At 42.7% G+C, this 13,006-nt stretch overlaps 1 protein-coding gene across 2 annotated transcripts in view; it reads left to right on the top strand.

Annotated features, from left to right (window-relative positions):
• Positions 1-13,006, top strand: part of Elp1 (elongator complex protein 1) — a 230,558-nt gene that overhangs the window by 206,237 nt on the left and 11,315 nt on the right. For both annotated transcript variants that reach the window (XM_075680709.1, XM_075680708.1), the window contains exons 16-25: positions 143-299; positions 2,086-2,269; positions 2,370-2,448; positions 5,229-5,308; positions 5,401-5,538; positions 5,959-6,044; positions 6,242-6,384; positions 7,756-7,879; positions 9,816-9,913; positions 12,061-12,262. In XM_075680709.1, coding sequence (XP_075536824.1) covers positions 143-299; positions 2,086-2,269; positions 2,370-2,448; positions 5,229-5,308; positions 5,401-5,538; positions 5,959-6,044; positions 6,242-6,384; positions 7,756-7,879; positions 9,816-9,913; positions 12,061-12,262 — 1,291 coding nt within the window. The remainder of the gene's footprint in view (positions 1-142; positions 300-2,085; positions 2,270-2,369; positions 2,449-5,228; positions 5,309-5,400; positions 5,539-5,958; positions 6,045-6,241; positions 6,385-7,755; positions 7,880-9,815; positions 9,914-12,060; positions 12,263-13,006) is intronic.

Here is a 13,006-nt window from a genome sequence, read left to right as displayed (position 1 = left end):
CAGATCATGGATTTGGCACATAGAACCACAGAATTAAAATTTTGTTTTAGAGCATCTGAAAATTAGAGAAGTAATTCATAGAGCGTTACGTACAAAATGGAGGTACTGGATAACATAGTACTGCCTCTTTATTCTTTAACAGCCGAGAGTAATAGCACTGTCGGACCGTTTTGAGCTGTTCTGTGACAGCGTGAAGATATGCGATGACTGCACATCCTTCAGGATTCACGGGAAGTTCATTCTACTGACCACACATCGTCACACCCTGCGTTGTCTGCTGTTGGACTTTGACCTAGCAAGTATGTATGTTGGCATCTCCGTCACTAGTTATACTTAGCAGAATTGGTAGTTGGGCTGGCTAGTTGATGACTGATCTTCTTTAGAAAGGTAGCGTGGATGCATGGTATTTAATATAATGAGAGACATGATAGGCTGTGTTGTGTTTTATGTCTCCAAAAGTTGTAGAATGACTAACTAGAAATCAACCTAAGGGCTTTGTTACAAGCAGTGAACTGGAAAGCGAAAGGTGAGAAGTTCAGGGGTAGGGAAGCCACTTTAAAATCGCGAAACAGTGTGTGGCTGGTCTGCTCGTTGCTTACGTATGATGATTGGCCATTTAAACAATGTAACAAACATGTGGCCAGGCATGTTTGCATGCGATTTGCACAAGTGTACTGATGACGGCGGGGTGCATACATTTTCATACAGGCTGGTTTGCTTAGATGCTGCATTCAATTCTACCTTAGTGTAAATAAAAACATGCGACAAGCGCTTTGACATATGCGAGGCTCTGCAGTCTCGCTGCCAGCTGACCCAGCCTTTTATGGTTACTTTAGCAATCAGTATATTGAAGATTGTTTTGCAGTACAAGCAACTTGCAGCATTGGTGCGCAAGAAAAGGTAACCTTTCGTGCATTCAACATGGCCTTGGAGAAACAAATTAGTAAATTCCTACTTTGCACGATCTCAGGAAACTGTTCGACACATGCAGGGTTTTCAGTTAAGAATATCTTATATTTAGAGTTATCCACATGCATATTGAACTATCTCAGGATCTCCTTAGAGTTCGAGATATATGGTTTAATCTGTACTTGTTGGCAACTGTACATTGATAAGAGTGGGATGGTTTCAGCAAGTAAAGACTCAAGCACATACACAAAGAAGCGCACATGATAACACTGGATTTTTAACTGAAGCTTATTGCGAACAATTTCTGGAGATGGCAGCCACGTGTGCACAAAAATCTAAGCAGTGTAAAGCCAAGCAAGAAAAAATAACAAGCCTAGCCACAATTTCCCCCCGGCCCTCAACACAAAGTCTGGGCTGCAGCTGCACATCTTGCAGTGCAAGGGCGAGTTCCTTCCTGTACCAGTTGGGAGCAAATTGCGGTGCCCACACATGCGCACCTCGGGCTTCCTGATCTGCCACTACTTCACTTCTACTGGGCCACCTCCTATACGGTCTACTTCCAGCCTACTCCTCCGGTCAAACCCTCTGGGCCCTCCCAGCCAGGCTGCTCTGGTGCTGCTGGGACGACCCTCTACCTTTCTCCCTCCTTCTACCCTCTCTCTCTTTTAATCCCATCTCCCCGACCCTGCTGGCGCTGAGCCGTGCTCCTGCATGGGTTGCAGAAGATAGTGCTAGCCTTTCCTCCTTTCCCACTAGAACCACTTCTCATTGATAGTTTAGTTACAAGGTGTCGGGTGCTCTTTCTGAATGCGCACTGTTAATGCAAATCTGCTAAGATCAAGGAGGAGACATGTATTTCATGTTTTCTAGCTCTTTAGCTGCATGCAGTATAATAAAAGGCTTGGGATGCAGCATGCACTAGTAGAGTATACCTCACTTATATAATAATCTGCAGTTAATTAGTGGTTACTACAAATAGATTTCAATTTTCTGTTCCTGATTATGCATTTGCACCTAAGTTCAGGTCCAGCTTAGCAAAGGAGTATAAATTCAGCAGGTTGTTGGCACAGCCATGAGATAAATTTACTTAATGGTTGGAAAATTCACAGCTGTACTGCTCAGTTAGTACTCAGTAATGAACACCGGGCGCCAATATCAACATGGTGTGTTTTGCAGATCTTTTGAATGGTGGATCAACCGAGTCTTTAAATGATGCCCCACGAGAGATGGAGAGTGGCTCATTACTAGTGACCAGTGTTCCAGCGGACGGGCGTGTGGTTCTCCAGCTTCCACGAGGAAACCTGGAGACCATATCACCAAGAGTGCTTGTGTTGGACAGAGTTTGCGACCATCTTGATAGGTTGGTTAGTCTTGTGCACAGATGCTTTTCATTCAGAGTTCGTAGTTCTTATCATTACACACCGCCAAGTCAAACCTTCTGTGTAATCATTTCATTTCAGAAGGGAATACAGAGATGCATTTCTTTTGATGAAGGTGAATCGAATTGACCTAAATCTTCTTTGCGACCATGACCCCTCAGTGAGTACTCCTCAGCAGTATTTTTTTCCTTACCAGGTTTAAGCTTAGTTGGTGGTGGAAAAAAATTTTATCATTGAGTTTCAGCAGTGCATTTATTTGTGTTGAAGTCTGTAAGGGTGACTGGTAGGAATAGCAGTTCTGGCTAAACTACTGGCTTGTGCATGCTCACATTTCACACGGGGGTTGAATTTTGGAATGTGCTTTGCTTAATATCATGTTAAGTGCAGTACTTGCTTGTTTTGCCCAGAATAAGCCAGGATTGTCTGCAGCCATGCCAAACAAAAGCTGCAGGTTTATTTAACAGGAACTGGGGTGCAGATTTACTTGAAGGAATGTGGTGCCATCTGCTGTTTCCAGGGCAAAAGCACTCCACATTCTTTCAACTCCATTGCAAATGTTGAAAATCTCTTAGGAGACATGGCACCACGATACCTTTAACTGTGAAAATTACTTTAACTTGGAAAGGCATGCCACATTCTGTTATATTCTATGGCAGATGTTTCATTCTCTTCGAAGAGATGACGCCAGCATACCTTTAAATTAAAGGAGTACTGACACAAAAATTTTCGATCTTGGTTTTTCCGCTGCAGTAAGTTGCTAATGACCCAGTAATCATGGCACGAAACATCATTGACTTCAGAGCGCGACAGGTAATTATTTGGAGCATTGTTTGTAGCGACCAATCCATATTGCGGTTTCAGAGAGCAACGAGATAGGCAAAGAAGGAATGTAAACACATATGGGCACGTGATCGCACAAAACTGTGATGTACGCACTTCAGCGCGCTCGCCGGCACGCGAGCTTCGTGTTGCTAGTTCATTTGCACATGCTTTGCGATGCCCTCGCCATCATCATCGTCCTCGTTTTCGCCCTCCAGCGGCAACTATTTCCTGCAGGCGGGAGTTGCCACCGTATTAAACATGGCCAACCACTTTTCATTGGATCCACCACAAAGCAGCGACTCGGATAGTGCGTCCAGCGACAGCTATCAATATGCATACGCACTGCTACAAGTAGTACAAACCATTCATCGAAGGCGCTTTGGGAATGAAGCTTATTCCGGAGCAGGACACAAGGTGGCGTAAAAGTCGGCACAGCATCAGGCTTGGGGGTACGTAGTCTTGGTGGAAGATCATTGGTATGCTCTAAGCTCGGCAGGTTTTGTTATACCAGCCACGTTCGGAATGAGCAAATCTGGCTGCTCTTCAATGGGATCCATTCTAAGCGTCCAGCGGCACGCACGAACTCGGACCACTTCTGCCACTCATCGAGGCTGACGGTAGTGAACGAGCAAGCCAGGCGAGCTGGCAATTGCTAAGTAATGGCATAGGCCTAGCTGGTTGGCCGTCGGATCCGAGGCCGATGGTACATGCAATCCTTCCGCAGCTCCTAATAAAGCACCTATATTCATCAACACAATCACTGTCTGCACATTTATGTCGCTTGTAAGTGACAATACAATTAGTTTTCCCGATGCCGTTGGTAGCGATCAGAAAACACGTTAGCCAGGCGAGCCACTTCACAGAGACGATTGCTGCGGCGGCTGCACTGACCACTTGCGAGTCAAAATCACGCCAATGATTTACTATATTGTGCAACGTTTTATGACATGCACACTTTTGAGGTAACTTTACTCTGAGTTATTTCGTGTCGGACACAAACTTTAGCTGATTTTTCGCGCTGCCGTCATCGGCAAACAAAAAAAAAGAACATCGGGGCATCAGAGTGGCGGAAAACTTGCTCGCAGGGCCCGCCCCGATGGCAGCGCAAACTCGTGAGATAGTGTTTTCTTGCTTCTTTACATTCCTTCCTTAATGTCGATGTTGCGAGGTGCTACGTTCTGCTGTTGGCTGCACACACGTGCACTTTAAAATTGATCTTAAATATGTTCTGAACTGTGTTCGCCATTTATATTTTGCAGACGATGTGTGGTGTGCCCACATAAATCGATCTCGCACGTTAACTCGACTTCGAATTTTTGTGTCAGTACTCCTTTAAGAAAATTGCTTTTACAGTTCGGCTGCAGTGTGATGCACATTGTCAGCTCATTCTGGTCAAAACAGGCAATGTCTGCATCCAAACATCTGCATCTAGGCATAATGCACCATGAAAGGCCTGCTCTATGTAAAATTTGATAGCAAACAAGCTAGCAATCCAGTCAAAAGAGCCATTTATTGCTGGCTGTCTTAGATCGCAATGCACTGGCGATTGAGAGAAGTCGTGTGACTGACCATGACTGGCGACTGAGGCGTAGGTCACGACAGCTGATGTTCACGCTGGCAAGCTAAACTTTCCCCCTGCCACTCTGAAATGTCTCATGTTTCATGTTGTTTGCACCTGATTTTGCACCATACGACTTCAGGCTTTACGATTACGCCTGAGGCTTTAGTTGCCAAAGCAATTGAACAAAATGATAGGTGCATTTATGGACTTTTCTTTTTGCTTTGGGTGTAGGAAGTTTTGTACATGCTGCTCTAAAATTTTGAGTAGAAACCATTAAAGATTGCCGTACTTTCAGTGAAGACCCACTATGCCACAAATGCAGCAGCAGTGCTTACATAAATTTTCCATGTTTTTTCTCATTGTTACCATTTTAGTTTATTTCAAAATATGTGTGTTATTATGAGTGAGAACAATAAGGGAATCGAGGGGCCCCATTTCCATTTTTTGTTGGTTACAATGATAGAAATGAAAGAACATTCCAGCACTAGCTATGTCATAAATGAACTTGCGGCTGGCAAAAGGTATGCTCCCTGAGCTCCACCGTTTGTTGTTTTCAGACCTTCTTGAGCAGCTTGTCAGAGTTTGTTCAACAAGTAAAAGAGCCAACAGACCTCAACCTGTTCATAACTGGGCTCACGTAAGTCTGGATAGGCTGATAAAGTACTTCTACTAGTCTATATAAACTTTACATTGTAAATAATCTTTTTCTGGGATATCCCTCACCTGTAGGGACAAAGATGTCTCGATTACAATGTATGCATCAGCCTACCGAGCCCGAAAGCGTGTGCCCTTTGTATTCAAAAAGAACAAGAGAGATGAAATTTGTGACAGCCTAAGAAATGTTCTTGAGCACGTCGACTATGACAAGTAAGTATGGAAACTTTATTGTCCTCCACTGCAACTAAGCTGGTACCACAAATTGACTGCTGTGAAGGTTTTATTGAAATTGTGGCCTGTGCATGTTTCCGTTGCATCATCTGGCAGGCTCATGTAGGAATCCTGCACTTGTCCTAAGAGTCCTATCCTGCTACTGTACTAAAGTTGTGCCCCACCCAGTTCAAAATTTGTGTATGATCATGAAATGTTTTTTTTTTTATCCGTGCTTGACTAGCTCGACAGATATTTGACAGGGGCTTCACAATTCAATATTACACTTACTCTATTAACAAGTTTATTGCTGTAATATAAGTATTTCCTTAGCAGCCATTTAACACTGCAGCATCAGGAGGATAAGGTGCCTTGTGCTCCCTCACTGCCCTTACCATACAGTCTGTGCCCTTTGTTTAGGTACCTCCTCTCTGTGTTGACATGCCATGCCAAAAAGACAGACCCAGAGCTTGATGAAGCATTGTCCAAGATCTACAGCCTTAAAGGTAAAATGTGAACTTACATTTGCTAACTCATTGCATTGTTCCTCACTGAGAACGGTTTCTGACAGTTTTCAGTGCTCCTAAAGTTATTGCACTGCAAATTGTCAGACTAGGTCTTTGTCTCTCTTTATTTCTCTCTTTGCCATGTCATGCTGTTATGGACTGCAAACACCAGAGCAATTGTGCTTTATCATTGGCAGATTCTGGAAATAAAGCAGGCACAACATGTGACGAAGCTCTCAAGTACCTCTTCTACCTTGTGGATAGGAAAGACCTGTTTGATGTTGCCCTTGGGACATACAACTTCGACATTGTTCTCATGGTTGCAGAAAAGTCTCAAAAGGTAAGAGTGAGCGATCACAAAGCACCAGGCAGTGTTTGCACAGAAGCAGTACATTCATGGTATAAGTCATAGTGTGCTATCTTGTTTGCTTGCTAGCATGCCCAGTTAGTTAGCCATGTACCATCAACATAAATTAAAACAAACAGTGAGAAACTGATGAGAACAGTTGTTACGTGTAATTGTGTAAAAGTGGGATGTGCAACCACTCTGCAGCCCATTTCTAAACATGGTGTAGTCTGAAATGTATGTCTTGGAGCAGCCATTACAAATGCAGGCAAACCCTGAAATGCAAGGAATCATTCTAATCATTTAAAATTTGTTCACTTTTGAATTTGTGGCGATACTATTAGTATATTGACTACAAAGCATTTGAAACAGTAGTATGTGTGCATTATATTTATAACCGAGCATCTGATAGCAATATAGTAGTACTAAATTGAAATTGTGAGTCTAGAAAGGCTTCAAGCAAATGTTTTGGGTCATACTGTGTGGTGTAATGGAGCATGGCTCATTTGGTCTGATTATGGGCCTAATGTGCAAGATTTTGCTAAGCAGTACTGATGTTTGAAGTAAGTGAACAATTTACTGTTGACTGTTTGTAGTATGGCTTGCTATTACATAGTTTTTTAAAGAGTGCATATGAGTAGTAACATTGAAATTTTAGTGCAAGCAGAGTTGCATTCTGCCTGTGTGAACCTTGCAATGTGCCACCCTCATGTCTAAAACAGATAAGAAAGTAATGTTGTGCACTGAGTGATGGTCCTTGCAGTCAATCATTGCAAGTGGCTGAGCAGCCATGGCAAGATGTATCCAAAACGGTCCTGTTTGGAAATTCTTGTGATTGTATCAAGTAGAAATTAGAACTAACTAACTAAATGTTGCATGTGGTGTACTCAGCCACGCCTTGTTCCGTGTAAGCTTTTCAGGTCTAAATGTTGTTTTTATCCTTTGATTGTAGCAATGGTGCCTGGCAGTCATAGCTTCATGTATCATTGAATTGTGCCGTCCATGACACTTACTGGAACGTTGAAGTTTCGCTTTCTTCATTACAGGCTGTTGAATGACATAATGCACAGAATAAGCCTGTCAGCGGGAAAGAACTGCCACAACCTTAACAGTGTTTGCCTAGATTGTCACTATATTCCTGCACACTTGGTTAATCCAAAGACAAGTGTGTGCATTACTGTGTCAGTAGCTTTCGATTATACTAAAGCACAGAGTATCAGCGTGTCCTTACATGCAAATAAGCTAGTGGTGTGCATTGTTCTGTGTGCTAATTTGAAACTGATTTTCACAGTGCTAGTAATAGTGCAAGGAATCAAGGGCAAGGCATAGTGAACCTCACTCAACCTCTTTCTGGGATTGTTGCAGGATCCTAAAGAGTATGTTCCATTTCTGAACAAGCTAAACAAACTGGAGCCCAATTATCGCCGCTTCACGATAGACATGCACTTGGAGCGCTACAAGAAGGCCCTCAAGAACATCAGCTTATGTGGCAAGCAACCCGAGTTCAAATTTACCTACACTTTCTTTTCATTGTCTGTCTTCCACAGCTGTGCACCTCCTGCTGTACAGGAATGACCTGCTGTTCTACGGTTCTGTGGCTTTGGTATTCCATTGCTGGACATAAGGTCACAGGTTTAACCTCCGGCCGCTGCAGCCATATTCTGATTAGCGCAGAATGCAAAGGCACTTGTGCACTTAGATTTAGGTGCACGTTAAAAGAATATAAGTTGGTTGAAATTGGTGGTGTCTATGGTGTCCATTGTATAGTCTGTATGTTTCTTTTGGATGTTAAACTCCCAATTTGTTTTGATTTAATTAATCATAGAGCAGTGAACCTTGGCATTATTCTCCCACTTTTTCTTTCTTCAGACTTGGTCATACATTGTATAATTTAAGTAAGTGCCTATCGGTATGTGTTCCAGTGCGTTTTATTATTGGGCAGTTCATGTGATATCAAAGCAGGCCTCATTTTATACATAACAGGAAATACTACAAAGGCTTCTCCCTCTGCTCTCATCTGCAACCAAAATATTAATCTGTCGCATGTGAAAGAGAGATATGAATATGCATCATATAATTAAATGTAAAATTAGGTCTTATACTCTTGCTTTGCAAAATATGGCATAATTATGACGTGAAAGGCATTGCAGACCTGAACCTGTTTGCCACAAAACAATTCTGCGACCAGCAACCAGAGCACACCACATACACTTGAGACTAAAATGTAATACCATATGTTGCATACTAGAAAGACTAATGTATACAAATATGTGACTTTACATAACCTTCTGTTCTTTAGAGTTATTCTTTAGAAAGCATTGCAGATGAAAAACAACTTCACGGCGAAATGTGTGAAGTGAGATTTCCATGGCTGACTATTTTAGCTTCTACCACATTGACTGCTAAGTATGAAACAGAATGTAGAGGGGTTATGTTGCTAGACTATGCAAGATTTGTGACTGAAACTTTGTAAGCATCCTTTGCTGCATTATGCATTTATTGCAACCGCTTTTGAATTGAGTACTGAAATGTAGACTGTCTCATCTCTTTGGCCTAATTGCTAAGTGTCATGGCGCATGTGACCACAGATAGATGCAACTGGCATGGATACTCAAAACCAGATGGGATCTGGAAAACACATCAATATGTAGTGCTCTCAATGCGTTTAAATGTCCTGTAGGCTATTTCCACTATGTATAGACACTGCCGAAGTGTTAAAAGCTTTTATATGTTCTCTGGAAATATCCACTTTGTTGGCAAATGTCACCTCTGTGAATGTTGTCTGTAAGGCGCAATGCGCCCCAACTTTGCTGGCTGTCATGGACAATGGTGCAGGGGCATACTTGTGCATCACAATGGCTCATGCTTCACAATGCATCATACTTGGCTGTAGCACAATGTGCCTTAAACAGCTGCTGGAGGTGCAGTGAACCATCGAGCAAAACCATTCCTTTCAAGCATGCAGTGATTGCTAGGAGTTGCACAACAGTGGTAATTAAGATTTTCAAAGAAGTTGCTGGGACTGTGCAAGAACTGCCACCAGGGTAGATGCCGCAATGCTAGCTTGCAAAGAGTTCTCAATCAAAAAAAAAAAGGCAATGCTAAGTCTCTCAATGGCCTGTGTATATAATTCTGTGCAGCCTTTAATACCCTGCAAGCCGCTCATTCTGTGACAAAGTGTGACACAGACAGGCAGCAAAACTATTTTTTCTCCCTTGTTGTTGTTTTATAGTATCTTGCTGTATTACTGTAGCACTGTGAATTTCTACATTAGAACAGTGCTGTGGTGTTGGAAGACCACCAAATTTATTCACACTTCTTTCATTACTGAAGCTGTTTTTCTTTTTTTTTCTTTTCCTTTTCTTTCTTGATTTGCCTTGTAACTAGATGTGCATTCATTGGTCTGCTCCTTGCTTTGCACACAGGTGAACCGCACTTCAGTGAGTGTCTTAATCTCATCAAATCACAGAGGCTGTACACAACAGCACTTGGCCTCTTTCCGGAAGGTTCACAGGAAAGGAAGGTATTAAGAATTACAATTCCTTTTGTTTTATAGTCATAGAATTTATGGAAGTTTATAAGATTTTTTACGTCACCATCAGTTCCTGATATTTCTCTCCTTGTTATCATTGTGAACCTTGAAGAAATGCAAGCGTACATGATAAGTGCACACACATACATTAGTGCCAAAGTAGTACAGGGTGTGGTATCTGCAAAAGGTTGAATTTCTGTGCAGCCTTGACATGTAGCCTGGAGATCAGAGACATTCTCTGCATGTGCCGCTTATCCCAAATCTCCATGTCACATCAAAATTTATCATTCTTGAATTTCATAGACATCCTGTTCCGATTAACACGTGTATGATTGTATATAGTACACGTATATGGCTGTTCATTATTTAAAAAACTATTCGAAAAGTATTCAAGGTTCAATTCTGGCATTATTCAATCTGTATTTGATTTGATCATGAAAACTTATATTCTCATACCCTTATTTGCACACCTTAACAGCATGAAACACCTACTCGCACACCCTAAACGCATAAGCTTTCAGCTCATGCTGTTGTAAAGCAGAGGCCAAAAGTTTGCTTTTTTCACTTGTAACACTGTACTGAAAGGCTAGCTCATATGTTTTTTTATTCAGTTCCAACTCCACTAGTACTTTTCCTTTAATATACCACTTTCATATAGTAGCTATACAGGGAACTCTCATTAAGACAAACTTGGTTAAGCTGAATTATCGTATATAACGAACAACATGAGAAAGTTTGTTTGGTTTTCCATAGCTGCAGTGCAAAAGAAATGATGCACCCGGGGGTGTGGCATATCAAGGCACCCAGTGGAGGCCCGCGATGCACATCGCCCGTGGACAGAAGCGAAAACAAGAGGAGGAAACAAAAGAGACAGTGACATCTCACTTCATGAACACGGATGACACGCGAGCGTATAGGTGCTATAGCGCATATGAAGCTATTGGCCCTCGCTGTCCCTAGATTGTCCACATCGCAATTGTATTCAAGACAAGGCTCGCACTGCTGCACCATACGTAGCAGCCACCGGAGTAGAACACCCCCTTATAAACATTCGCTTACTAACTAGAATAAAAAGCATGGTGTCAGTATACACAGGCAAACATGAATACATCACACTCGACAACCGCGGATCCTTGCCATCAAAACGCTGGCATGAGGAATCGTGGCAGCAGCAGCGAGCGAAGTGACCTTCGCACTGTTTATTGCTTTAACGTAATCTGAGTGGCAAGAACGCAGTGCACACAAAGCTATGAGCCATCGGCCCACCTAGACTGTGCCCCCAAAGCAGATCGCATTCAAGATAAAGCCTGCACCACCGTGCGGGGCCGAAGTACAACATCCCCCTCCCTTCCCTTCCTGGCGCCATGCACGCGATGGAAGACAGTGCACTTTCCCCCTCATCTTTCCATCTTTTCACATGCAAGATTAAGCCGCCATAGTCGGCTCACCATCGCCCGCTTTCACTCGCCCACACAGCGTACGGCACACAAGGACGATGTTATCATGAGACGAACCCGGCACGTCCATATCGCAAACGAAACCTGTAGCAACTGCCAGAGGAGGTAAACCCGGCACACCTCTGCCTACCTTCCTCCTACGCGATGCTTCACCTCGTTTCTCCTTCCCCACTTTGCTCTACACCACCTAGAGTTTCCTCTAGGTTGCGTTGCTTTGCCACGCGCTCAGCGCACTCCTTCATACTTGTGCTAGCTCGGAGCCTGCACCAAGGATCTGTGAGGCAGCACATGCCTGCTTTAACTCCCTAGTGAACTTATCCAGCAGCAAAAATGCACAGAAGGATTTTTAAGCTCATTAGGTAAGATGACATCGTTTGTAGCTGCCGCCGATTTGCACAAAAGCGTCAAACATTCATCATGGACTGCATGAAACCAAGAATGAGTACCACTTGAAAACAGTTTTCTGTTAAGTTCAGCTAAATAAAAGCTTTTATGTCATTTTTCCACCGTTTTAAGTCTTACTTCATTTATCGTTTTGAAGTAAGATGTTGGGATGCACCTGATCATGTTGCCACTTATTCCTCTGATAAGACGAACTTCTGAAAAGGTTCGAACAAATTTTTATGGTCCGTTCAAATTTGTCTTAAAGGGAGTCTACTGTATTTTATTTCTTTATTGCAGGAAGTATGGGCTATCTATGGAGATTACCTGTTTGAGAAGAAACACTACGAGGAGGCTGGACTTGTCTACTGGCGCTGTGAAAAGCTGCAAAAGGCTGCGAGGGCCTTTGAGATGTGCCTAAATTGGAACTTGCTGCTTTCAACAGCTTACCAGATGAAGTACGACCAAGACAGCCTGGAAGCCCTTGCAAACAGGACAATTGGTGAGGTAGAGTGGCTGTAGCTTTGCATACAAGCTCTGCCAATTTTGCATTTATAAAGACACTATTTCTGTAGAAGTAACGGAAATTGAGCTAGTATGTATAAATTCATTGTGACTAACCAGTGCCATGATACACACTCACGGAGAAAAAATGACAAGATAAGGCACTGACTTTCGACTAAGGTTTATTGTCACATGCTTTCATATCACTGTCGTAAGCCTATGAGGTCTGCTTCTGTGCTGATAGCTGTGTGTATTGTTTGTGAAAAGAACAAAAAGTTAGTAGGGTCTGCTCAACTTTCAGCAGGTACACATTACTGACAGTGAACAGCCCCCATGCTGCAACTGCAGTAATGTCACGCATGTGAATAAACTGCAGGCAGCAATCCGATGCTGCAGTGCTCTGTTGTTGCAGCGACGAGTGAGTGTTGTGACAATCCTTCAGTGAGTCATGGTGTGGACAGCGGTTTTAACTTTAAGTTATGCTGAGCAGAAAGACGCGCTTGCCACCGAAGGCAGGATGAACAGTTGTTCACAGTAAATTTTTTACCTTCTTACTTTCACCACTTACTTACTTACTTACTTTCCTTTGTGTTTTTCTTTTTTTTTCTCCCTGTAATGACTTTTGTATTCATGTTCTGGTTTCATTGTCTTTCTGATGTCAGTTTGTAGTAAGGACAGAAAGTGTTTGTCATTGCCCTAACATCACTGGTAACCTATTTGACACAATTAAAAAGATAGAAAA

Source organism: Dermacentor variabilis, chromosome 2 (genome assembly GCF_050947875.1).
Source record: "Dermacentor variabilis isolate Ectoservices chromosome 2, ASM5094787v1, whole genome shotgun sequence".
In the NCBI taxonomy this organism is placed as follows: Eukaryota; Metazoa; Arthropoda; class Arachnida; order Ixodida; family Ixodidae; genus Dermacentor; species Dermacentor variabilis.
Note: the sequence above shows the minus strand (reverse complement) of the source record. Positions and strands in the feature narration are given on the sequence as shown.